Consider the following 27938-nt stretch of genomic DNA (forward strand, 5'->3'; position numbering starts at 1 on the left):
CAGACAATACCTCCTCTGCCTCAAATGGGGGAAGTGCGTAGTCTTAGTCCCAACTCTGGAAATCAAGAAGAAATGTTTAGCCTGTCCATTGCATCGTATCTGTTTTTCCCCCTCTTGGGGTTCTACTAGCAACCAACGGTTTCGTCACCGCTGTACTTTGTAACGGGTCCCTGAGGGGTTCGTCCAGAGCTCAATTAAACCACACAGGATGCTTGCGGTTGGTTTGAACCGCTTTCAATGTTTTTGTGCCCAAACCCTGAGAGGGCTTCTACATGTCACACCAAATGCACACACGGTAGCGAGCAGTTCGAATCACCGCGCCGCTCCGCTGTGCTTCAAAACCAAAGGAAACAAAAGATAGGAGTGAAAGTCTCTGAGCCTCCTAGTATCATAGCCGGCAGCCGCCCTTCGGATTCCGCTATGAGGAGTTTAAAAGCAATCGAGTCCGGAAACCGCAAGAGCGAGAAATGCTCTTTCAGCGGTACTCACGATTCCGCCGCGCCGCATCCGGCCCCTTTGAAGTCCTCGCCGGTTCACCTAGCGGCCCAAACAGAAGTCCTACGGAGGCAACACTTGCGTCCTCGCTGGTCAAAACGGAAGTAACAGAAGAATTACGCGCGCCAGCTCCCGTCGTCCGAGCGCCTTTATCCACACTTCCGCATTTGCCTCATGGGAAATGTAGTTCGCCTCGGGAATCTGCGAGGTAGGCGCCGCTGTGCCCGATTCCTGACAGTGAGCGCACGCCCCAGGCCAAGGACGTCCAAGACCACAGGCAACGTACCCCAGGCGGGACATGCTTCACACAGACGTCGCAGCGTCGCTAGAGCCCTCACCAGGCGGTGTGCTCAGAAGGGCACCCACAACTGGTCAGCCAGAGCAGGGAGTCAGCAGTTGGCATAGGCAGGTGTATTGCTGAAAGCTGGCAGAGCGCGAAGGGCTGCCCCCAGCCCTCCTACAGTGATAATGTTGCGCTGTAATCTATAGGAGCCTCCCCCTCCACTCGTGCAGTCCAGTCCACACACTGTGCCTACTCTGCAGGGGGCCCAAGGGTCAATAGAAACAGCAAGGAGCTGGCACACTCCGGGTGGAGAGGTCAAGTCCAAGGTCACACGCTCCCAGGGGGCCCACGCTTACCGCACACAGTGGAGTTGTCTGTAGCACGGCCTCCACCCTGCCACTGGGGAGGTATCCGGCAAGGCTCCGGTCAAGGCCGCTGGATTTGGGCCGACGTCCGCAATGTCACGCAACGTCCGCGCCATCCCCGGGACTCTCAAAGCTGTTCGAGGCAGGCTGTCCGTACACACGAGAACGCACAGGGCACCTCGTCCCTAAGTGCCCAGGGTCCCGTGCCGAACTCGGCAAGGCATCCGCAGGCGTACGGGGCAGGCGCGGCCGATTGGCGATGAGTGCAGAAGAATTGCCCCAGCCGCCAGCCAGGAGACCAAAATCGGGCACCGCAAGGTCTCGGGCAGTCCCCCGCTGTTCGTGGAGCGGGCGCGCGGCCTCCAACTCAGGCTCGCACCACGACCCAGGCTGAAGGCCGCTATCGGAGGTTTCGGCATCACCACGCTAGACAGGATTAGACCAGCCGGCACCCAGTGGTCAGCGGCAGCACAGGAGCGTGTCCGTGGGCTTCTGGGCGATCGGATTGCCAGGATGTAAGTGGCGTGGCGCCAGTGGTGCATGGAGCTCTTCTTCTACGCGGCCATCTTGCGCTGCGGCAAGCTCCACCCCCCTTTTCTGACACATGCCTGCTGGCATATGAGGGCTGTGCAGTGGAACCTGAAGTTCCAGTGGGTACAGCATCAGGACAATCTCTCCGACGTGGTCCATATTACGGAGGGAACTGCAAAAGACCTGCAGTGGTGGCTAACGTAGCGCGATCTGGTCAGTGGCAGACCCCTTCCCTTCCCAGAGATGACTGTGGTGACAGATGCATCACTTCTAGGCTGGGGCGGCAATCTGAGAGATGTGGAGATCAGATAACTCTGGTCTCCAGCGGAATCCGGACTCCACAGCAGCCTGTTGGGGCTCCAAGTGATCCAAATGGCATTGAAGACCTTCTTCAATCAAGGGAAGGCTAGTTCAGGTGTTCAGGGACAACACCACCGCCATGTGGTACTGCAACGAATGGGCCAGGGTGGGTTAGTGGACCCTCTGTCAAGAGACTCAGTGCTCTAGACTTGGCTGGGAACGTCAGGAGATATCCCTGGTGGTTCAACACCTGGCAGGCCCTCTGAACTCCACGGCGGACAAACTCAACAATCAGTGCCTAGTAGATCATGCTTGGCGTCTTCATCTGGAGTTGACACTAGGTTTCTTCCAAGAATTGGGAGAGCCTTGGTTGGATCTGTTAGCCTCCCTCTAGTCTGTGCCATGTCAGCAGTTTTGTGCGCTGGAATTTCCAAGGTGGCTCTCGCTTGTAGACTCTTTTCGTCTCGAGCTGTTGAGCATGAGCATGGGTCCTCTAATCAGGCTGCCTCTTCGGGAGGATCTTCTGTTGTAGCAATAGATCAGGGTTCTGCACGCGAACCGGACAACGCTTCGTCTTCATGCGTGGAGATTGAGTGGCGACAGTTGATAACTTTCAATCTTCGGCCAAAAGTTTGCAATGTTATCTTGGCAGCCAGGCATCCCTTCACCAAGACCGTATACTCCTGCATGGTGTACAGATGAATACGTTGACTCCCTGTCTACACCCCTTTCCCAGGTTATTTTCTTTATTCTTACTCTAGCCCAGCAGGACTCTGCTTTGGACACCTTAAAAGGCTATGTTTCTGCCATCTCGGCATTTTTGCTCTTGCCAGATCAGCCAACCCTGTTCAAGTCCCCTCTTGTACATAGGGTTTTCATTATGCCTCAGTGGGACCTCAATTTAGTCCTAACTTTTCTGATTTGCACCCTTTCTGAGCCATTACATAGCTGCCCTACCAGCCTCCTTACTATAAAAACAGCCATTCTAGTAGCCTTTACATTTGCCCAGAGGGTCAGTGAGCTACAGGCATTGTTATCTCAGCCTCCATACCTCAACATCCTCCCAGCAAGCTGGTTCTTCGGACTAGAGCATCCTACTTATTGAAGGTGGTCACTCCTTTACATGTAGCCAGCCCATCACCCTGTCTCCCTTTTACGCTCCACCTCACCCCTCTAAAGAAGAGGAGAGACTCCATCGCCTGAACCTAAAAAGTGTGTTGTCATTATACCTTGACCATACAAAAGAGTTCCCGATGGACGACCAACTCCTTGTGGATACATCGAAGCCAAAAAAGGAAAGACAGTGCAGAAACCGACCATCTCACGATGGATAGTTCCTTGCATCAAAATCTGCCACACATTGCTCAAAAATCATCCTCCTGAATATTTGCAAGCTCATTCTACCAGAGCCAAGGCTGCGACCACTACATAAGCTTGCGGAGCACCCATCCTGGATATCTGTTAGACAGCAACGTGGGCCTCCGTGCGCAGTTTTCTAAGCACTACTACCTTGTCAGTCAGGCTGTCGAAATGGGCATTTTGCCCATTCAGTTCTCCAGGACTTTCTAGTATAATCTGTGTCGCAGCCCCACCTCCGAGAAGTATTTATTTGTGTATCTTTTCTAAGGTAAGGAATCTTCGGCTAGAAGTCTCTATCAGATAAACAAGTTACTTACCTTTTGTAACGCCTTATCTGGTAGAGACTCTATCTATCTGCAGATTCTTTACCAACCCACCCATCCTCCCTGCTATGCGAACGGATTCAGAGTGAAGGGCTATTACCCTTTTAAGGCCCTTTTTGACACCCCAGTAGTTAATGTTCTTCGTGGCTCCACACTTCTGTCCTGGAAATTCACAAAAAGAAACTGACATCATTGCTCTGAAGTGGCACATATATAGGCAGCACGCACATCACTTTTGGCATGGACAAAGCCACCAATGCCAGGTGGAGCTGAACAAGGCCACCTATCGATGGTACAAATCAGTTACCTTTTATTTTGGAAACTTTTTTTTCTTGACTGATGCATATAATAGTTGGATGGAAATTCAATATGTTAAACTCAGATCTCAGCAGGTTTGGCTTAAATTCCACAACGATTTATATTGTTCCATCAATCCTTTAGGAAACCATTTATCGATAGCATGTCAATTCTAAGCCATCATATATAGGTAAATACACCTACAAAGACACAGAATGCAATTTTCCTATCCTCGTACCAATAAGCACTGATATGAAGGATGTGGTGTATGCCTCTAAAGCCACCCTCGTGACTTCGATATTTTTCATAACACCGTTGATGAACTAATAATCCATGTATAAATTAGGTAAAATAAGTTGGCATTACTCCTATAGTTCCTAAAGAATTAAACAGTCACCACAACACACTCTAGTTGGCCTGGTGGCATACAAGAGAGGTTAATAAGGTTAATGTTTGTGGACTGGGATCTATCCTCATTCTCCAAGTAGGGGTAGGTGTTACTCATGTAATTGGCAGTAGCGTAATTATGTGTAATTGCAGGAAAATTAAGCAAGATTACACAAAATTACACGAGGAGGGAACCCAGTGATTGGTGCTATATTCTTAGCACAAAATGCACCCTTGTATCCAAAATGGACCAAAGGATTCATTTTGCTTTAAGAAAGTGGCTCTAAACGCAACAAAACCCAACCAGCAGCAGCCACTCGTGCTCTGTTCCTGTGCTCTCACAGTAGACACTTTCCACCCAAATTACTCTAAATTAGACAAGTGGCATATTTGCTTAATTTTCGATAATTTAGTTGCACAAAAGGAGTGCAAAATTACTCCGATTACTCTCGCGTAATTAAAACTTTGTCCAGGCTTAACTCCAAGGTGGGAGTGAAGAGCTTGTTGGAGAGAGAAAGGAGTAGTCTGAGCAGGAGAGGAAAAGAGAAAGAGAAACCCCTCACTTTATTTGTAATGTTAAGGGCAAGTTGTTGAATACCTGTACTGCCACATCACCACAAGAAAGCCAACCTCTAGAAAACAGAAGTCTGGCCTACCAAAACGTATCTAGCTGTGTAAAGTCAGTGCTGCCCTGCCTGGAACCCCCCCCCCCCCCCCCCCCCCACAAAGAAAGCCTCAAGGAAAAGGGCCCATATTAGGAGGAGAACAAAAGCCATTAAAGAACTGATTTTTAGAGCTCCATCTAAGTAGTTTCCTACATAATCAGTGATCAAGCTTAAATGTTTTCTTGAAATACCAGTGAAGATCATTCAAAATCTTAAACTTTTTCATCTTGCTAATTCTACAGAAATAATAATCTATAAAATAATGAATCCATGAGCACAACTGCACTAAGTGTAGTGACCTTAAAATTTTAATTTGTTTTTCTTCTCAACAAGAGATGTTGTGGAAGCAGTTTGCTTAATTAATGGCTCAAGGTGCTATTTATTTGCTATTCTTTTTCTAGATTGCAATTAAAGTCCTTGGGATTTCCATGGATGTGCCAGTGTGGGTGTCAAAGTCAAACATTGATTTGAAGATCTGTATGTATGATAGACTGTACCAAGACAGCATCGTAGTTCACAGCAGGTAAGCTGCCTTGATCTTTTTGAATTGTGTACTTATATGGCATTCCCTTCCACAAGGAGGATACTAGGGAGGAGTAAACAAGAATCGGATGGCACCTCACTCTGTGCTAATGTCATTATAATGTCATAGAAATTAAAGGGCAATTTTTTAAATTATGAAACATATTCATAAGCACTGTTAGATCAATTTGGAAATACAGATTTAGAAGTACCCTGTAAGCAAGTGCATTAATAAAGAGATGCTTTTTTCAGGAGACCGCTATAAAGCCTGTAGTTACACTTGAATGTAATTATTAAATTTGTACCATATATCTTTATATTTCATTAATCGAATACTCATTGAATACACCACCCACTTCAAACTTTGTAGGATCACAAGCACCGCCGTCAACACACAAATTCAAAAGTTAAATACATTGTCCCCCAGCTTATGCAGTTTATGGGACGCCACATAAACAGCAGCATCAAAGGCAAGTCTGATATTTTTATCTCACTCAGATGTTCACAGACTTACCCGTTTTCACCAGAAAGAGCAGCTTTCAGTATAAATACTACTAACCCCTCAGAAGTGTCAGTAATTCTGATGTATACTTCGTTGTGCATATTCCTTACCTTTAGAATATTCTCCAGGCAGGTCTGGAAAAACTTTTCCCAGCAGTATTTCTCCAGCAGTGCCACATGGAGCCATGCTGCTTCAGCCATGACTTCACCCACTGGATATGACACCCCGTGCACTGATATCAGTTCCTCCTTTTGTACACCTCGTTGATGTGGTGCAGAGTTCTCTCTTAGCCCTTCACCAACCAAAGTTTTTCTCTGCTTCAACAACGACTATGTCAAATGTCTCCTCCAAAGGTTTTGGAATCTAAGTCTGGTCATAAATGCCCCAAGTGATGTTTTAAATTTGATCATGATGCCTTGGTCTGAGATTTATATTCCCTGATGCACACGAAGGACATCAAGGAGTGTGAGGTAAAATTATTCATGGCCAAAGCCTAGAAGGCCACACAAAATGTACCCCTTCTCCCACAGGCAAGTCTCCTGTGAGGGACTGATCTCCTAAAAGATCTTTTCCAAATGTGCTTTAGGAAAGAGAAATCCCTTTCCTTGAGGAAATGGTCCTGTTCCTGGGAGCATTCAGAATCACTGTGCCTCTCCGTGACCGCGGCTCTTCCTCAGAGCCAATTCTTAAGCTACAGAAGAATTCAGCTCTAATTTGAGACTCCGTCTGCTGACCCTCGCAGGTCAAGGTCTTACGTCAGGCCTTGTTTGACATCTTTAGGTTGGCTTCAGTTATGTCTGGTCCGGTCTCCAAGGATGGAACATATCCTTCTGGATTGGTGACTGTGGTAGCTTAGACCCCACGCCTTCTGATCCCACACCTCCACAGGCTCCAGCTCAAGTGCCTGAAAGGAGGTTGTGGACCACAGCATCATCCACTGTCCATCCAGCGTCATCCATGATGTCGCCCCTGGAGATGGTCAGGGTGCTGAGTTTTGATTCATTACTTGTGCCGCCATAAAGGCGGCTGATATTATCAGAGTGGTGCAAAAGAAGCTCATGACTTGCTATCAAGAACAATCTCTTTCTAGGCCCCAGAAATTTGCCCGGATGGAGGAGTTATTCCGCCCCAGTGCCATAACCATGCCCAATAATGATTATAAGTGCACAGAAAATGATTTACAAGATTCTTGTGGTCTCTTGTAGACCTCTTATAAAGGGAACATCCCTTACACTCCGGGCACTAACAGAGAAAGTACGTTGTTTTGCCACCATAATGCATAAAGCTGAAGAGACACAGGTTTGAATTTCCCCTAAGAGATGCCTACATTTAACTCTTTGACTGAAATCCTACATAAGACTTATTCAATTCCCCAATTGATTAGGCTATATACAGGAACCTGTCTTGTTTCGTTCGCCGATTTCCCTTCTCCAACCCAGCAAATCACAGACAAAATGCGGATACTATAGGCCAGCTATGGGCGACTCAAAATACTTGTTCTTGCATCCGTTGCCTGAGACCTTGGTGGTTCAAGTTTTTGCTTCTAAATTGGACCCCAATGTTTTTCCTGCAGCACTTCTGTAAAGAGATTCTAAAAAACTGGATGTCATGGGACTAAATGTTTTGGCATCAGGCAGTTTCTCTTTTCATATAGTGAATGCCACTTGCTTGCTGGTGTGCTTCATCCATGTCCTGTGGGAATTGGCTAAACTGGTAGATACAAGTCTATGGGAACATGTGCAGAAACCCTTTTCCAAATAGGTCAATGATGGCTTTGATGCCTCAAAGCCGAATCTAAAATGCTGCTTGGATTCTGCAGATACAAAAACCCGGGCCATAGGCACAGCTGTCATGTTATGCTGACATTCTTGAATGCCTTGTACCAGCTTTTCAGTAGAAATTCAAGCCACTCCCTAAAGTGCATCAAATATAGAAGGGCTACCATCCTGCTTGCCGAACCTTACTTCGCCTGTGAGCAGTGGTGCTGGAGCAATTGTCAGAGTGGGGGTGCTGCCATCAACGTTATATCACTAAACTGATAGGGATTCTGACAAATCCAAGCATCACACAAAGGACAGGTGTCACAAATGTGCCACGCTCGTTCAGTAGGAGATAGGAGATTGGTAAGGGTGTGGTATTTAGCAAGTGGTGCATTTTGGAGCACACTGTCACAAATTTATTTTAAAGCATGGTGTAGTAGCTCACTGTCATTTACAGTCAGTACATTTTCCATTGAAAGGAACACTAAATTTGCACAGAGATAAAGTTCTACTGACAAAACTATCAAGCACACAAGCAATAATTTGTGGAAATTGGGTTGCAGTGAATATTTGTCATTTGCGCATCACCAATTAAAGTTTCTTGATTTTTTTTGATTCTAATAAAATCCGTTTGCATCACATTTCAGAATTACAAAAAAGCACCTAATTTGTGTTTTCCTAACTGCTTATTTATTTTGAAATATGTATACAGTTCATTAATAGGCATACAAAATGTGTTCTGTGTTAGAAACAATATCCTACAGCCTTACCTTTGACACTAGCGAGATTGCCACAGTCTATTTCACACAATCCTCTCAATTTGCAGTCAGAGAAAGAAACCCCCTCTGTCCTCTGCCAGATCTGCTGCCTCAAAACCAGTCTGGCTCCCTCACTTATATTCCCACTTTTCTCCCAATAGAGAGTTCATCTTGCTGGACTGTGGAGTCGGCCAGTTGATCCGCAAGCGACGAATCATAACCTTTCTGTCCCTCTCCTCCGGTCCATCCTTCTTTCACCAGGTTGTGCTTTTCAGCTCAGACCTTGATTGTGGAAGCAGAGGTCGTAGTACCATAATTAATTATCAATTAAACAAATAACATTAATTTAAAAAAAAAAATGAACAAATAAAAATGTATTTACTCCCCAAACGTTACCCCAATAAAACCAAAACACACACACAAAGTAACAATAAACACTTACCATAAATATTTATCAATTGATAAAATAATATTAATAATCAACTAAATAATGAATCAAACATAAATTACTTTGCACCCTCTACCCCAATAAACACCACAACCCACACCTAAAAATCATTACACAAGTTCCATAACTAATTTAAAATTAATAAATTAATATCAATTAACAACTCATTAATTAGTTTAAAAGAATTTACTTCCCACCCTTTACCACTATAAACCCCACAGTTTACTTAAAAAATTAATTACACAATTGCCATATTTAAATTTTAATTAATTAGCATTAATTAGCAAACAATTTATTAATTATAAATAAATTACTTCCCACCCTATTCTCCTATAAACCTCACCACCCACTCCAAGAATAATTACACAATTAACATAATTCATTACAAATCTATTAATTAATAATAATTAACAACCAATGATAAATATTTATATAATAAAATAACTCCCACAATTAACACTATAAAATATAAATTAAATAAATATGAATAAATAAAAAATAATATATTTATTAAAAAGAAATTACTTCCCACCCTATTCCCCTATAAACCCACAATCCACTCCTAAAAAAATGACACAATTAACATAATTGCCAAATAATTAATTTATAATAATTAACAGCAAATTAATTAATAATTAATAATAAACTAATTCCCTTAATCAATCTAAATTAAATAAATACTAATACATAAAAAAAAAAAAAAAATTATTATAATTAAATGACTTCCCACCCTAATCCCCTATAAACCCACAACCTGCTCCTAAAACAATGACACAATTAACAGAATTGCTAATTAATTAAAAATAATCAACAACCAATTAATAAATAATAATTAATTCCCACAATTAACACTATAAAATATACATTAAATAAATACTAATGCATAAAAAATAATCATTAATTTTATTATAATTAAATTGCTTCCCACCCTATTCCCCTATGAACCCACAACCCACTACAGAGATTAAAAATGCAAAATGTAATTTAGATAAAATTAATAACTAGTAAAAATGTAACCCGTATATTTAAAAAAAATATATATATATTATACAAAAAAATAGATTACATACTTTTGAAATACATACTAAAAGACATGACACTAATCAATACATCGATATTTAAACAACTATATTTTTGCAAACGATATTAACAACTTTGATATCTCCAAAAACAATATTTCTTACCTGCAAGTCGATATTCTTGACAACGATATTCTTCCTGGTGATATTTCTGTATTACGATTTTTAAAACTCATTATTTGTGTATATCGACATTTTAAACTCAATATTCTGTCTGCGCGCCCTTGCTGGCCTTTAAAGTGGAAGATTGTAATTGTAATTTTAATTACATTTATATATCGCTTTATACCCCTGACGAGGCGCTGAAGCGCTGCCCTGCAAGTAGCAGTCTACTCCGGAACCCAAGGGTAGTGGTTAATTCAGTGGTTATTAATTATTGTGTTTTGTCATGTGCACTCAACGATAAACAACATGCATATACTCCAGTTTCTTTGTGATAGATTCTAATAATACAATTTTGGAGTGATCATTAGTGAGGGGTAGGTGGTTTCAGGTGAATGGTTGGTGAGATCGATAGGCTGGTGGAGATTAGGCAATCTTAGATTACAGGGATAGGGTTTTAAAGAGGAGAGGTTGTGATCTATAAAAAAAGGAATTTAGCCAAACACAGAATTACAATAAGAGAGATTAAGACTGATAAGCATGAGAATGAGAGGCGTCTATATTCAGATTGGCGATAAAGATTTTCTAAAATGTAAATGCTGAAGTATTTTCTTTTTGTAGCCTTCCCAAGCATTTTCCTCTATTCTCTTATGCTTTTGACAAAAGGTTGTATGTCCATCCCGATTAAAGGTTGTCTAGGAATATAATCACTTCACGAGAAAGTTCAAAAGATTTGTAATATTCTGTGATGGATTTAGACAGCCAGAATGTACTATTATAAGTATTGTGTTTTTGGGCCTGAACTCTGGGGATTGGTTGATGTCTGTGAATCACCAGGACGCCTACTCTCATCTTCCTAGTACCCCTGCTCATATATGTTACCTGAGGTTAACTGTGGCATCCCAGTACTACCATTTTGTGATCTTGCCATACGAGGTGACAGTCGCGTCTTGTGCCTTTGCGAAAGTTTTGTCCATTGTGGCGGCTTCAATGAGTCGGTCAGCAGTCCATTTATTTTTATACTTCAGCGACTGGTGGGTGAAGAAAGATTTTGGCACACAGTGACTCTTCTTCATGACTTGGTCTTTACCATCAATGTCCAAAAGTCTCACTTGACACCAATGCAGAGGTTGACCTTCATTGCTGCAGTTGGGCATGACCCGCATGAAGGCTTTTCCTTCTTCCCAGGAAATCGCGGATATTTGGGAGAATATTCCAGGATGTTTGACTCAAGTGCCTCTCTTGGTGTTTTAGGTTTTGCGTCAGCTTCTAAAAACATAGGGCAATGCTAATATGTGGCCGGAAACCAGCCCAAAGTTCAGGAACAAAGAAACTGATTTTGGGCCGTAAAACCGAATTCCACATTATTTCCCACGTTATTCTCCATTCCACACGGGCCTATAGGGTGACAACCCACAGTCCCCGGGTAGGAGTAATTCTGCCTCCAGCATTACCACACAGAATTAAGACCCTACCGATATAATGAGGGCGAACTTTTCAGCTATTCAGAATGTACTTACAGCAACCCTGTTCAGTAGCATATTGTATTCAAAGGAGCCATCCTGTATAGAGAAATTAAAACATTCTCTGACAAGACCCACAATAGGTGTCTTGCAGAATATTCCTTTGTTTGATGAGATCTGCTTGGGCTTTTAGAGCTTCTGTAACATCACTCACTAGCGGGTCCCTTTAAATACATAAAGCTGTACTGCTCTGCCAGTGGACAAGACCCAAATTGTGACCTGTTTGTATTTTTTACTGTTAAAGTTCTGACTGGAAGCAAGCATGCAGAAATTCAGGAATATGTCTACAGTGAAATATACCAGTAGCGGCTGCTACCGGACGGGAGAGGTGGGAAAGGGGGGATTAAAAAAGTAAAAACACGTACCTTTTAGCCAGCCGCCGCCTCTCCTCTGGCTTCTTGAGTTTTCTTCTTCCTGCAGTCCCGGCAGCAGGAGGCACCGGGCACCCAGCCTCCCCACAGCCATTCACAACCCTGCAATGCAGCGCTGTGATTGGTCTTAGTGTCGTGGATCGGCGCTCAGACTGGGACTGGGAGGGTTTGCATGTTCCTCACCGGGCTGTGTATGCAGCCTGATGAGGAAGATGTAGAGTGCGCATGACTGTTTGGCTGGCCCGATAGGGCAGGTCAAGCAGTCATGCACACATAAGGAGTGAAAATCACTCCTTCCCTGCTCTGCCCAGCCCTGCCCACGGCCCGCCCGAGAGCCATTGAATTCAATAGGAAAAATGCAATGATAATAACGGTATATTATTATCATTGTATTTTTCCTTTTGAGTAGTGGGGCGATGCTCCTCTGCCATAGTGGAGGAGCTGCCACTGAACTATACCCCCTTCGTATTGCGACCTTTACAACATCCGGGTGTTCAGCTCCCTTTCTTGCCTACTCAGCCAAGTTGTTTTCAGGTCATGAGGGACAAGTCTCATTGCCAAAGTCACCATTTGTGCAGTGGGAAGTGTAACACAATAGCCACCATCTACCTGCCTCAGAAAGGAAAGAGGCCGGCACGCAGGTATCTGTGAAGCACTGCCATGTTTGATTTGGATCCACCGAGGCTGAAACTGGCTAACTGGCTACATTTGTAGTCTGCATAGATCGTGGTATTCATCCAGTTAAAATACTAGAATACTTTCTAGAGTCTAGACTTGTGCTGCACTGCATCTCACAACTGCCATAGCCTGCGTGTTGGGGCTAACCCTCCCAGCTCCAGTCCTGACATTCTTATATGGGCAACAAGTGCCCCTTCACACATGGGTATGTCTGCCATATCACTGTGTTGTCAATCGATCACAAATCTGAAGCCAGGCTGAGAGCAAAAACAAACCAGGTGATAAGTACTGCAGCACGGGCAGCAGACCCTTCTGCCCATAAATACTACCAGGCTAACTGCATGAGACGTGTATCCTGTTGTTAATACTCTGGTCTCAAACCAAAACGTCAGTTGTAGGTTCTGGTTTTACCACTCTCTGTTACAGCCTAATTCGGGGTCCATAGATATGATGAACCTACAAGTAAAAGGTGGCATCTGACACCCTTACCAGTGTGCTAGAAAAAGGGATTCACAAGACCTCAGTATGAATGGAGCTCTGGTAAAATGTGCATTCAGTGAGTGTATTTAACGCAACGACTAGTAGGAAATCCACAGAAGACCTGGTACCTATTAAGTCATGGCACCTTGAAGCCTCCCTTTACTTGCAACCAGAAAAAGTGCCTTTTGAACAACACACAGTAACCCTGCTCCTTCTCCTCTCGCCACCGTTAAACACCCAGTAAGTCGGAGTATCAGAACAACTTTCCAGCATAGTAGAACTTCACCAAAGACAGTGTTGGAGTATTGCACACATCAAGGCTCAAAAGCACTAAACTGTACATATGCTTTAGGTAACCAAGGGTGTTTATATAGTCTTTAACAAAAGCATAGAAGAAAAAGCCCATAGATTTCAATTGGACAAAGAGATGTGCTCTACCTTTTTTCAAACCGAGAAAGTTTTAAAAGAATTCGGACACGTACTAGATCTAGAACAAAACACCAAATGGATGAACAAAGAGAACATCAGACTATCGGCTTTACTTCAAACCTCTGTGCATCAGCATCAAGAAGACTGAATGTTAGACCTGCAAAATGTGTATTTTGACATCACAGTTTCAGTGAAACACAGAAAGCCCCTGTCATTTGTCAGGAACAACCATCATTACAATAGGTCTTACCATTCGGCCTGATGGCAGCTCTCCATATCAGCTTCCAGTGAATTGGAGTAGCGGAGGCTCACTTTAGGAAAATATAATTCTTTGTATTTCAATACTTGGCAATTTGCTTCTGAAGGCATACTTATCTAAAGGTTCTGTGAGAGGTATTTACCACTGCAGAACGCCTCCAGTGTTTGGGGTTCAACTGCAGCAACTCAACAGCCCCCAGACTGCATAAGATCCAATGTCTGTAAGCTTGTTTTGAATCTAGGAATGCATGAGTGTTTATTTTGGGAGAGAGGCTATATTTTATCTATGAGAGTGTATTTTCCTCCTAGCCAATCCTCACCCTACAGCCAAGCAAATCTTCTGGCAGCAGTGACCTTCTGCATTAACATTGCACTTCATCGGAGCTCTCTACAAGAATGTCTTATGGATGAATGATGCCTTGAGTCAGGGAGTTCCGAAGATAAGTTAAAACAGACACACAGCTCTACAGAGAGAAAAGAAAAGATGTGCTCAAAGGATTAATGTTCCATTAACACCTCCTTCCCAGTCAGTCATAAAATATGCACTCTTGATGTGTGGTAAATATTTCGTTACCGGTACTATTTTTTATGCGGTAAAGTCTATCTAAGAATAACTCAGTAAAATGAGAGGCAGAATCCGTGGTATTAGAGGGTTTAAAAAGGCTTTATTCCTATACAAAGGAATACAATTCGAATTGTGGGCCTTCTATTCCATCACCACGAAAGTTCAGGAAGGAAGGAACATATATTATTGACAGATAGGCAGTTTTATAGAAAATACATTACAGTGAAACAGATGCAAGAGGCGTAACAGCTGATAAAAGGTGCATACGTAGCTAATAGAGGGCGTAATTTAATAAACGTCATCATACATGACGCCATCAGTGGGTGGATCCATAAGAGAATCCTGCAATGTCAGCAGAAATAGTTGGCAGAGATGCGCGCGCAGCCGCATGACGTGTGATTGACGTGCAACTAGAGGGTGAAGGGGACTTGACATTTAGCTCTACATGTGGAGACAGAAGTCTGGGGTTATGTCAACCTAATCCCGAATCATATCTAATATCCTATGTTTAAAGAACTGTGTTATCCAAAAAGAGAGGCCTCTTAGGATAGAATCTTATTCTATACTGACTATACTGACTGTTAGTGCGTGTACAAGCGTCTAAGTGTCTACACTAGATGCGAGGGGGTAGGAATATTCCATGGTAACGGGGCTATGAATTATTGGCATGAGGGCAGCGAGGCCTGGCCCTTTGCACGGGAGCTGGAAGAATGTTTACCTAAACTACTAGACAGGAATGCATCGGATGAGGAGCGAAGGAGATAATCTCGAAGGTGAAATACAGTTTTTGGCAGGCGACAGGCTGGATCAGGCACCGTTAGCCGCGCAAGGAGTAAGACAAAGTTCATGGTCACAGATGCGGGCTCAGACTGGAGCTTTCAGAGGCAGAAGGCAGGAGAAGGCTTGATGACAGAATTCGGGCCTACTCGCCTGAATCTGTAAAATGTGGAAAGTGAACCATATAAAGTCGGTGGCCTTTCATACTTAGGAATGGAATATCTGACCCATTCATGGCGGATCTGAAAGAGGACATGTTGACGGTGGACGCACATATATTTGCGTCTTCAAAACTGGAGCAGGAGGGAACATACATGTACTTATAGCATGCACATGGAGCCGTTGGGGTCTACGATAGGGGACATAACTGATCACAAAATTCATATTTCCTCATTCCCTCCTTGTCCCCTTCGGACCCTTAGGAGATATCGATCTTCATCAATCCATCGATCTGTTCATATAACATCATTTGTTCTTCTTTCTTCTTCCGGGATCTCGAACGAATACTTGGATGTGGGATACACGAGGTGGCACACAGACCACAAATCGCTGGCCCACATTGTAGACATAAGCAGCATCTGAATAGTATGAGAAAGCCAATACCTAGGAAGGAGAGCATTATCCATCCCCAGGCTGACAACACGCCCCAGAACCAACCGGACCAAGTCCAGGTGCCTGGACTCTGGTGTATCTGGCTTACAATCTTATGAAGGTGAGTTATGGCTTTATATACTGATGGCGAATTTTCTGGGATGAAAATGCAGCAACTTGATCCGATGACCCTACAAGCTCCGCCCCTATCGGCCAGGATGACGTCAAGGACAAGACGATTTTGGAGCACAACAATCCGCATAGCAGACTGCTCTTCTGTTAAATTGCCTAAGGCGGAAAGAGTTTCATTCACTACTGCTTCAAGGGTTCTGGTTAATCTACGTATCAGCTTACTATTAGTGACTGTACCTATATAGGGAAAGAAACCTTTATTGAAATCTGTGTATTTCTCCCATGCTGTTTCAGTGTAATCGACAATTGGGAGATCTCTCTGCTGTCTATTGTGTACTAAATGGATATTTCTATGATAATCAGGAGGAGCTAGGAAAACAGGTGGTAGAAGGAATGCTATGTAACAGGTACCATCCCAATCTAAAGGTAGACGTATATATGCGGTCTGGCCACATATAAAGTAGGAATGACGAGAAGCTCTAAATATAGACTTGCCTTGATCACTGAATTTTATTACAGTGGTGCATTTACTATGGCCCATGTGTATGGAACCATTCTTTCTGATACATAATTCCCCTTTTACTGGGAATACTGACATGGCGGGCAAGATTGGTGTAGCTTCAGATTCAACGTTCAGGATCATAAGGTTAAGTGTAAAATTACCTAATCCATATACTTCATTTTCTAGATCAGTTCCTGTTCTTTTGGGAAGTCCCTCCTTGTTAGGGTAGCAGACTTTAAGCAAAACTAAGTTCAGGTTTCCCCATACCCAGCTGTCTTGATAAACTGCGGAATTTGAATCTAGGGTATTAATCAAACTAAACCATGCTCCACAGGAGCCATTGTGTGTAAACGGATAGGGAAAGAGGGGCAAAACTCCCTTATAGTTCTGATAGGGAGGGAGTTGGCCACATATCCAACAATTTGTGGCATTGCTGGTTTGATGGGAATGATGTAACATACTAATGAAAGTGTTATTGCGCAGCGCAAATCTATAAGACAATTCATGTGGAGGTAATTCACTAAAAGAATGTTCTGCAGTTATATTGTAAGCATGCTTAGGAATAGGGTAATACATGTGCAATAGGATGCTGACAATGATGATCAAAAGACTTAGAAAAAACAAAATTAATAATGTTACTGTACAATGACTACGAAATGATTTACAATACGCTTGCTTCTTGAGCAGCATTTGATTATTTCTTTCTCTATTCCGGTCCAGAGGATACATGTCAGAGACAAATTCAACCGATTCACCTTGGAGAGGACTTAAACAATCAAATTGTCTGACTTACTGGACCTCAATTTTAGTTTATATAGTTCTGAGTTCGATTGCTCAACCAAGGGGAGCTTTGAGTCTGTCTGTGAGGAAATACAGGGTTGAGTCTCTATACTGGGTGGTAGTCCATAAAATTTCTTGATATGACTCGAGTGCAACCACCCTTTTCTTCCTTCGATTTTCACGGCTGTCCTTGTGGTGAGTAAAACTAACTTCGGTGACTTCCACCTAGGATCCAGTTGGGTCTTCCGGTCAAAGTTCCTGACCAAAACCAAGTCACCAGGAACCACGTCATGGGGCTTCACCTCAGTATTGTCGGGAAAAGCTGCGGATACCTGTGAACGACAAGATTGTAGTGCAGACATCAAGGAAGCCAGGTAATCTGTCAGCATATTACAGTCAACGTCAGTTATTTTGCGGGGTATAGGCGTCCCCCACATATTTGGTGGTCTACCGAAGATCACCTCATACGGGGATAGCCCTGTTCGAGAATGTGCTACCATTCTCATGTAAAAGAGCGCAACTGGTAAGGCTACTATCCAATCGACTCCTTTTTCTCTACATATTTTGGACAATCTAATTTTCAGAGTTTGATTATGGCGTTCTACGAGACCTGCTGCTTCGGGATGTCGGACACAGTGAAATTTCCATTGATAGCCTAATAGAAGGGAAACGTGTTTCATTAGTTCGGATGAGAACGGCTGGCCGTTATCTGAATAGACAACACGTGGTAAACCGTACCGTGGGAAGAATTCTCGAACTAACTGTTTGGCAGTAGTCGGGGCAGTGTAATCTGAAACCGGGTATGCTTCTGTCCAACGGGAAAGAGCACAGACAACTACGAGAACATATTTGAATCCTCGACATCGTTCCATCTGGATATAATCCATCTGGAGGACTTCAAAAGCATGATCGGGAGTTTGGAATCCACCCTGTTCTACGGGGATGCTTTTACCTGGATTAAACTGACAACATATCATACAGGTACGAACTTTTTGTTTAGCTGCGGCTCGTAAATGTTTGTTGAACCAAATGTGTTGAATGCTGTCTAGCATAGCTTTTTCTCCTAGGTGCGCTGGACTATGTATAGTGTTAATGATGACTTGGACCATTGAGTCGGGAAGAAACCATATAGATTTTTCCTTCGTCATCCATCCTTGATCTGTTTTGATCCCTCCTAATTCAGTCCATTTCTTTATTTCTTCTGGTGTAGCGTGTGTCTGTATGTCAATTACATCAAGGGCGGGATCCTTAACTGTCATGCAATGTGTTGGTGTCAGGACTATTGTCTTTGTCATGTCAGTTGTGTGAGTCTGATTCTGAGCAGTCTGTTTAGCTGTTCTGTATGCTAGGTCATTACCCTGAGAAATGATATCGATAACTTTTGTGTGGGCTTTGCATTTCATAATCGATATTGCAGTAGGTAGATGAATCGCGTCTAATAGGGCTTGAATGAGGGGTCCGTGTTGGATGTTAAATAACCTCTCTCTCGCCACAGTACGCCGAAGTCATGGACGACTCCGAATGCATAACGTGAATCTGTGTATATGTTGACTTTTTTATTTATGGCTTGAATACAGGCTGGTGTCAGAGCGGTGAGCTCTGCTGCTTGGGCTGACAAAGTGTTAATACAATTTGTTTCAATGACTTCAGTGTCTGTTGTGACTGCGTAAGCGGCCACTAACTCTCCTGTACTTGTTCTCATACATGACCCATCTACATACATTGTCAAGTCCGGATCTGTCAAAGGGATATCTGTCAAGTCTTGTCTGGGTTTTGTCGTGATAGTAATGACTTCGACACAATCATGTGCCAATGGATCTGTTCCGCTCACTGGTAACAGTGTGGCAGGATTTAACGTATTGCAACGTCTGATTTCTATATGTGGCTGAAACAGTGTTAATTCGTAACCGGTGAGTCTCGCTATAGTCAAGTGTTGTGTTTGTGTGCGGTTCAAGAGAACCTCTACTGCGTGTGGTACTTGTACTGTCAATTGATGTCCTAACACTATGGCATCGCTTTGTCTGATTGCTAAAGCTGTTGCTGCCACTGATTTCAGGCACGCTGGAAGTGCCTGAGCTACTGGATCTAATGTACTAGAGAAATAAGCACACGGTTTGTGCGATCCTGCTTGTTCCTGAGTGAGTACTGACAAAGCAGTACCTTCGCGTTCTGTAACAAAGAGTGTAAACTGTTTACTGTAACATGGTGTTGCTAGGACAGGTGCTTGGCATAAAGCTTTCTTTAAGCTTTCAAAGGCGTGTGTATGTTCTGGAGTCCAAGGGAGGACAGTCGATGTGGCTGCCTCCTGTGTTGTCAACTGGATGAGTGGTTTTGCTAGAAATGCATATTGAGGGATCCACTGCCTACAGTATGAAGTGAGGCCTATAAAAGCCCGTACCTCCTTTTGTGTCTTGGGTGGTGGCATGTTAGCAATTAACTGTATGCGGTCGGGTGTAAGCTGCCTTCCCTCCTTGGACAGCGAGTGCCCAAGGTAAACAACTCGCTGGACACAGAATTGCAGCTTAGAAGGGGACACCTTGTGCCCCTTGTCAGCCAGAAATTTCAGAACCGTCAGTGACGCTGTTTCACATTCAGGTTCGCTTCGAGCGGTGATCAGCAGATCATCGACATATTGAAGCAAGGCAGTGTTAACTGGCATATTGATACTGTCAAGTTCTCGTTTCAGTGCTTGGCTATAGATGCTGGGGCTTTCTGTAAATCCTTGAGGTGCGCGTGTGAATTTAAAACTTCGTCCATTTAAACTAAAACCGAATAAATATTGACTTTCCGGATCTATTGGGACACTAAAGAAAGCATTCTTGAGATCAATTACAGTGAAAAACGTTGCTTCTGAGTCAATAGCTGTGAGTAATGAAGAGATATCTGGGACCACAGGGTATTGTGGTACAATACATTTATTTAATTCACGCAGATCAATAACTAATCGATATACTGGTGGTGCTTTTGGATCCGTTCTTTTAAGAATCGGAATTATCGGAGAATTACATACATTGGAGTCAGTTTCGACAACCACTCCTTGTGCAATGAGCTCGTCAATGATTTGCAGTAAAGCCACTACAGCATCTGGTGGTAACTTGTATTGTCGCATTCGTGGTAATACTATTCCTGATTTCAGTGTAACTCGATATGGTGTAATGTTCATGCAACCAACATCAGTGGGGCCTTGTGCCCATAAATGTGTAGGTAAATTCTGCAGTCGGTGATCCATGTCTCTGGATACGTAGTGACCTTTAAAGTCACGTAAAAATAGTCGTACTTCTTCCGGAGAACAACATATTATGGCTCCTAGAGCTTTCAATGTTTTTATACCAACAAGTTTTCCGGACATAATTTAGTAAGCAACAAATCTGTTGTACGTGTTAATGGACCTACTGTGAGTGCAAGAGGTTGTGTTACGTCATTAATTATAGGTTTTCCTGAGAATCCAAGGGAAATATTCTGTGAGCCTGAGAGGGGTGCCCCTGGAACTTCACTGCGTCTTATAGTTGTTCTGCTTGCCCCTGTATCAAGTAAAAACTTTCTGTCTTCCCCTAATAGTTCACTATGTACATAAGGTCCCTCTTGGTCTACAGGAACCTCTATAAGGGGTAAGCCAACTTCCCTCTCTAGGCTATCTCATGAGTATCGCTGATAATCGGGATAATCTGTTTGTGCATACTGATACATTTGTTGTGTTGTTGCTTGAGTTGCAGCAGTAGGCTGCGCTTGTGGTGGTACTACGATCTGTTGTGGAGCTGCCTGTTGCGGAGCTAATTGTTGCGGAGCTAACCTAGGTTGTGCCTGCTGAGGCGTCTGTTGTTGATTCTGATCCTGTCTGGGTTGACGTGGTCTCTCATGTGTTCTACCTGTGGCTATATTATGTTTCAGGACTGGACAATCGTGTATATAATGACCTTGTTGTTTACAATAGTTGCATGTCCCTTTTGCAGGATTTGCGGAATCACCCTTTTGATGACTATCAGCTGGAACTGACTGTGCAACAAGCATTTTCATTTTCGTATCTTTCATACGTCTTTGTTCGTGTTCTTGTTCTTCTCTAATTCTATTGTGATGATATTGTAACATCTGTAGCATCTGTGATGGGGTATTACCTTGCCAGGTACTTTCGAATTTCAATACTCTATTCTTGACTTGTAGCAGAGAATTTTCAACTAATTTTGTCACAAACAGATGTGGATATGACTCACTACTAGCTTTTATACCACTATTTATACTGAAACATTTTTCAAATCGGGAATAGAAATCACTAGTGTCTTCATCTGGTTTTTGTTTACAGGCTGAGATTGCACCCCAGTCTTCCTTTTTCGTAGTTAATAAACGTGGCAGTACCTGTATTAGTAATCCTGCTAGTGCTGTAGTCTTATCCCCAAGGCCTGCTCCTGCAGCTCGGGCCTTTTCTTTGTTTTCTAATGCTGTCCAATCTATCTTTTGGTCTCCTACCTCCCATTCTTTTTCTTTGAGTTTTTCATAAACACCTGCGGGTAATAGGACTTTTAATATTTTCATAATATCGGGGTAGGTATACTCTCCCATGAGTAACATGTCTTTTATCTCACGGTGGAAACCTGCTGGATCTTTGTCATGACTGGGTACTACTTTCTTCATTTCTAATAATTCCAGTTTAGTTATAGGCGTGTATACAAACACACGTGTGAAATTATCGTCGGCACCTCTGATCGGGTGCACTTCGCGTAACGGGTTCTGTCTATCTATGTGATACATTTTTCTTCCCATTATGGGAACTGGAACGTGTTCCGGGCATACGAAATTTAAATATTGGTTTCGGTATTCTAGTATTTCCTTAATCAAATCAGTACCTGACCCTCTCCATATGTTGGTGAGTAGTTCTATCAATATGTCAGGTAAGGGTCCTGGATCAGAGTGTTGGCTTTTATATAATATAAGGAGGTGTTGAATCATGTATATACTAGCTAAACGCTGTTCATATGGGTCTAGATTCAGAAACGTGTGTGCAAGTACATCATCATTGTATTCGCCGGGACTGTCAGCCCATTGTACTGCTGACCTGGCTAATTCTTGTTCGTCCATGGAATCGAGCACGTGGTACCCCCTTCGATCTCAGAGTAATTTATCAGCGGCTTGGAATAAGTGTTCAGGGGATTTTGTATTTAGCATAGTGTTTGGAAAATGTCTATTATATTCTGGACGTATTGGACGTATTGGGTCGTTAAAACCTCTGGTAGTATTATGGGGTCTTCCTTTACCTACATAAGCTATCGTGTCTACTTGCTCTGATTCTTCTAGGCCATGCTTATGATACATAAAGTACCCTGGAGTGTCCCTCGGTGGGATGGGAACAGCTTCTTCGAGTACCCCTTTTCTAGTTTTGATTTGTCTTAGTTTCGAAAAGAGCGGCATTTTTAGACCTTATTATTAGAACACACTTTATACAAAAAACACAATAATGAACAGTCATTCACACCATAGTATATAGAACGTATTTAAAACATTTAACGCTTAACAGTTTTACGAACAATGATAACTAATAGGAAACTGGTTACTGACATAATACTGACACTAGATAATACTTATTTATATGCAAGACATACTATATATACTGCTAAACAGTACAGATACACTGCTAAAACAGTGCAGACCGGATTTGTGTACCCAAACCCGTCTTGACCGGCACAGACTATGTGCACGTTAAATGCCTCCCCGGTAATGGTACTCACCGGGTAGCTCGGAACGGAAGGCCTCGGAACGGAACTTGAAACTGGACCGGACTGGATTCGACTCGACTGGACTCGGAACTTCGGAACCTGGCGGGTCTCTGTATACCTCGGATCTTGCTCTCTCAGCTAGGCTCTGGTCGGGATACTTCGCACTTCTCACCGCCTCGTCTGGGTGTTGATCGCAGCCTCAGTCGTCCCCGCTTGGCCGGAAGGAGACACAGGAAATCCTGTAGATACGCGTTTTTGTTGTCCGTTCAGCTGTGGCAGGAGACCGGGCCTGCAACGCACCGCCGGCGCGTGAGATGAGAAAGTGTCCCTGTTCGGGCGCCAATTTATGTGGTAAATATTTCGTTACCGGTACTATTTTTTATGCGGTAAAGTCTATCTAAGAATAACTCAGTAAAATGAGAGGCAGAATCCGTGGTATTAGAGGGTTTAAAAAGGCTTTATTCCTATACAAAGGAATACAATTCGAATTGTGGGCCTTCTATTCCATCACCACGAAAGTTCAGGAAGGAAGGAACATATATTATTGACAGATAGGCAGTTTTATAGAAAATACATTACAGTGAAACAGATGCAAGAGGCGTAACAGCTGATAAAAGGTGCATACGTAGCTAATAGAGGGCGTAATTTAATAAACGTCATCATACATGACGCCATCAGTGGGTGGATCCATAAGAGAATCCTGCAATGTCAGCAGAAATAGTTGGCAGAGATGCGCGCGCAGCCGCATGACGTGTGATTGACGTGCAACTAGAGGGTGAAGGGGACTTGACATTTAGCTCTACATGTGGAGACAGAAGTCTGGGGTTATGTCAACCTAATCCCGAATCATATCTAATATCCTATGTTTAAAGAACTGTGTTATCCAAAAAGAGAGGCCTCTTAGGATAGAATCTTATTCTATACTGACTATACTGACTGTTAGTGCGTGTACAAGCGTCTAAGTGTCTACACTAGATGCGAGGGGGTAGGAATATTCCATGGTAACGGGGCTATGAATTATTGGCATGAGGGCAGCGAGGCCTGGCCCTTTGCACGGGAGCTGGAAGAATGTTTACCTAAACTACTAGACAGGAATGCATCGGATGAGGAGCGAAGGAGATAATCTCGAAGGTGAAATACAGTTTTTGGCAGGCGACAGGCTGGATCAGGCACCGTTAGCCGCGCAAGGAGTAAGACAAAGTTCATGGTCACAGATGCGGGCTCAGACTGGAGCTTTCAGAGGCAGAAGGCAGGAGAAGGCTTGATGACAGAATTCGGGCCTACTCGCCTGAATCTGTAAAATGTGGAAAGTGAACCATATAAAGTCGGTGGCCTTTCATACTTAGGAATGGAATATCTGACCCATTCATGGCGGATCTGAAAGAGGACATGTTGACGGTGGACGCACATATATTTGCGTCTTCAAAACTGGAGCAGGAGGGAACATACATGTACTTATAGCATGCACATGGAGCCGTTGGGGTCTACGATAGGGGACATAACTGATCACAAAATTCATATTTCCTCAGATGGAAGGATCCTCCCCAGGGACCACTTAAAGATTCCAGGACCTTTGTCACGGGGAGAGTAGTCCTATCACATTAACTTGCTGATTTTAAGGGTGGTCCGTCTACTTTACAGGTCCTTTCTTGCATCAATTACAACAACAAAAGCAAAGGTGGCATACCTAACATGTACCTTCTCAAAAGGTATGGAGGAGTGAGATTTAGACCATCCAGAATTGCCCCTGGGACTACCAGACCTCAGCAGTAGATCTGCCTTGTATGAAAAATGAGAAAGGATGTGTGCAAAGCAAATCTGACTGAGTAGGAAGGTGTAAGAATCACAATTGGCTAATCCATGATAAGGCACTCTCAGAATTCATGGAGCAGTAGGGGGCACCTTAAATTGATCTTATTACAAATCCCAAAAAACGCCAGAATACAGAGAATGTACATCCATTCATCTGGATCGCAGCTCTCGTTGATCTCCCACCATTCTGCCAAAGGTCACTGTGAAGCTCAAGAAATACAGGTTAAAGAGTGCTCAAGCCCCTCCATCCCTTCATTGCCAGTTGTAGTTTCCAGTCTATCTTCTTTTGTCAGAGAGGCAACACCAAAGATTGCTTTACACACCCGAACCGCCTGACCTGCAGAATGGACAGCATTCTTCATTCCAGCATTCCAGCCCGAGTATCTGCAGTGCAGGATTTGTAATCTGCCGGCCAACTATATAAACATTCTGACAGAGACAACATGTTCTTCCTCGTGGTCCTCTTATTCCTCAAGCTCAGGCAAGAAACAGCATGAATCTCAAGTACCCAGTGCAGTCTGCTTTACTGTAGTCTGCTGTGAAAGTTCATCTTGCTGCCAGGAAAATTCCATCCTCGTATCTGTTTTTTTACTATTCAAGTCATAAAGGACCCATGAACACATCTTAAAAAAAAACATCCCTCTGTTTAAAAAAAGAAGACTCCACATTCTCGAGTTGCATGGTAGTATTTTCTAAATTAACCGTCATAGTTAAATGTAGTACTTTCTAAATGCAAGAGAACAAAACTGTTTAGTAAATCCAAGCATATCTTTGCTGCCTGCAATGCTCCACACACAGGCACAGTGCAATGAATGAACTCCACAGTGCCGTGGATAGTGTATCGCCACGTGTAACGGTGGGCAAGCCATAGAACTCATGGGCCGAGCCAGAGCTGGGTGGGTGGTCTAGCCCAATTATGAACTGAACCAGCAAATGCTTTCCAAGATGTATTACTACAATCATTACAATATATTGACTTCTGTTCACAGATAGAGACAGACCGATAGACAAACAGTCTTACACACACTCACTTTCTCACTCAGCCTGTCTTATTTCCTCCCTTTTTTAGAGTTTTAAATAGCGTGATCCGAAGGTATGAGAGCGCTTTACATGAGCACCAGTTGCGTTACAGATGGACACGTTCATTTTTGGTCGGCACAGGGAGATTAAGTGATTTGCCAAGAATCACAGGATGTTGAGCGTACCCCCCTTAGTCGCACGTTCATCCACACACTATACCGTCATTACCCCCCTCTCACCCACTTCCTCAATTTGACTTCCTCACTTTCACTACTCCTGATCGAGTGACACCAAAAACCACACCCTCGCAACCCTTATGCGACTCCCTGAATAACTTCTTACTTGACAAAATCAAAATTAATAAAGCAAGCATCCCTACCTGCACTAAGCCCAATTGTCTAACCAAACCAATAAACACACAAAGGCTAGAACAAATCCCTATGATAAACCGAGAAGCCTTCTCAGACTTACTGGCCAAAGTTAGATCTGGCTCTCCTAGGGACTGCTGTCCTCCTTGGATCTTGAAAGAAGCCTTCACAGCCTGCCCAGAACCAGTCATGGCCCTATTAAACAAATCTCTATCCCAGGGACAAGTACATGATGCTTTAAAAGAGGCACTTGTCATCCCCCTCCTGAAAAAGCCGGGAGCAGATCCCGGTACCCTCAGTAACTACCGACCTATCTCGCTGCTCCCTTACACGGCCAAACTACTTGAAGCCCACGTAGCCAAAAACCTATCCACTTTCCTGGAACAGTCAGACTACCTAGACCCTCATCAAGCAGGGTTCCGCCCAGCCCACTCCACCGAGTCAGTGATACTGTCAGTCTTAGATTCTCTGCGAGAGAAAGCGGACGGAGGCTCCCCCCAAGCCCTGGTGCTGCTGGATCTTTCCGTTACCTTTGACACGGTCGACCATAACATCCTGGTCGACCGTGTCGAAGACGCGGGTATCCAAGGATCGGCCCTTGAATGGATTAAATCCTTTCTTACAAACCGCTATCAAGCGGTCCGCCTGGGAAACTTCACAACACCCAAGATTAAGAACACTTGCGGTGTCCCCCAGGGTTCCTCCATTTCTCCGCATCTATTCAATTTATACCTTCTCCCCTTAACCCACGCACTAAAAGAAAGAAAAGTCCAGACCTTCAATTATGCAGATGACTTTCAACTGATTCTGCCGATCAATGACTCCCCCACCACCATCCTCGAATTCCAGAGTACAATGCTGTTCATCCGCAACTGGATGAACAGCAATCACCTCAAATTAAATCCAGACAAGACAGAAGTGATCCTCACAGGAGGCCCTTCGAACCCCTGGAACTCCCACTTCTGGCCTAAAGAACTGGGACAGCCCCCCGCCCCCTCCACTTCCGCCAAAACCTTGGGTTTCATAATTAATAAAGAACTCACCTTGAAAAACCAAATTGGGGCCGTGATCTCCACATGCTGCTTTCAACTAAGGAAAATAAGAAAAATCAGCAGGTACCTTACTCAAGAAGCTAAAACACAGGCAGTCCTCGCCATGGTGATATCCCACATCGACTATGCAAACTCTCTCTACCTTGGCATTCCGGCCTACCTCATCCACCGCCTCCAAATGGTTCAGAACCAAGCGGTCAGACTGATCTTCCAAGAAAACAGGCACCAACACATCACCTCACTTCTGAAGAGACTACATTGGCTCCCAATACCTCAGAGATGCGCCTTCAAGGTAGGATGCATCATCTTTAAATCTCTGAATTGCAAAAGCCCAAAATTCATCAACAGTCTGATCAACAGATATACCCCGACCCGCAACCTACGATCTGCCCACATGCACCTCCTGAGCACCCCACCCTTCAGGCTAAAACGCGCCGGGGGGGTCAAGATTCGCCACCCTAGGACCGAAACTCTGGAACTCTTTGCCACTTGAAATCAGATCCTGCACCAACCTCGTGAGCTTCCGCAAATTACTAAAAACTTGACTATTTAAATAGGCATACCTGCAACATCTAGTTAACACCCTCAGAGCAGCGCCAAGAAACCAACCTGGTGTACGTGCGCTAAACAAATAAAGTTTAACATAACATAACACTCACTGAGGCTCACTCTCACACTACCACTCCCTCCCTATCTCCCTCACTTTCACTCACTCTCTC

The 27938-nt window shown here is 43.7% G+C and overlaps 1 protein-coding gene across 2 annotated transcripts in view; it reads left to right on the forward strand.

Moving 5' to 3' along the window:
* Positions 1-27938, forward strand: part of CFAP74 (cilia and flagella associated protein 74) — a 927349-nt gene that overhangs the window by 434416 nt on the left and 464995 nt on the right. For both annotated transcript variants that reach the window (XM_085609345.1, XM_085609347.1), the window contains exon 22: positions 5407-5528. In XM_085609345.1, the coding sequence (XP_085465471.1) occupies positions 5407-5528 (122 nt within the window). The remainder of the gene's footprint in view (positions 1-5406; positions 5529-27938) is intronic.

The sequence above is a fragment of the Triturus cristatus genome, chromosome 1_2 (genome assembly GCF_964204655.1).
Source record: "Triturus cristatus chromosome 1_2, aTriCri1.1, whole genome shotgun sequence".
Taxonomy (NCBI): Eukaryota; Metazoa; Chordata; class Amphibia; order Caudata; family Salamandridae; genus Triturus; species Triturus cristatus.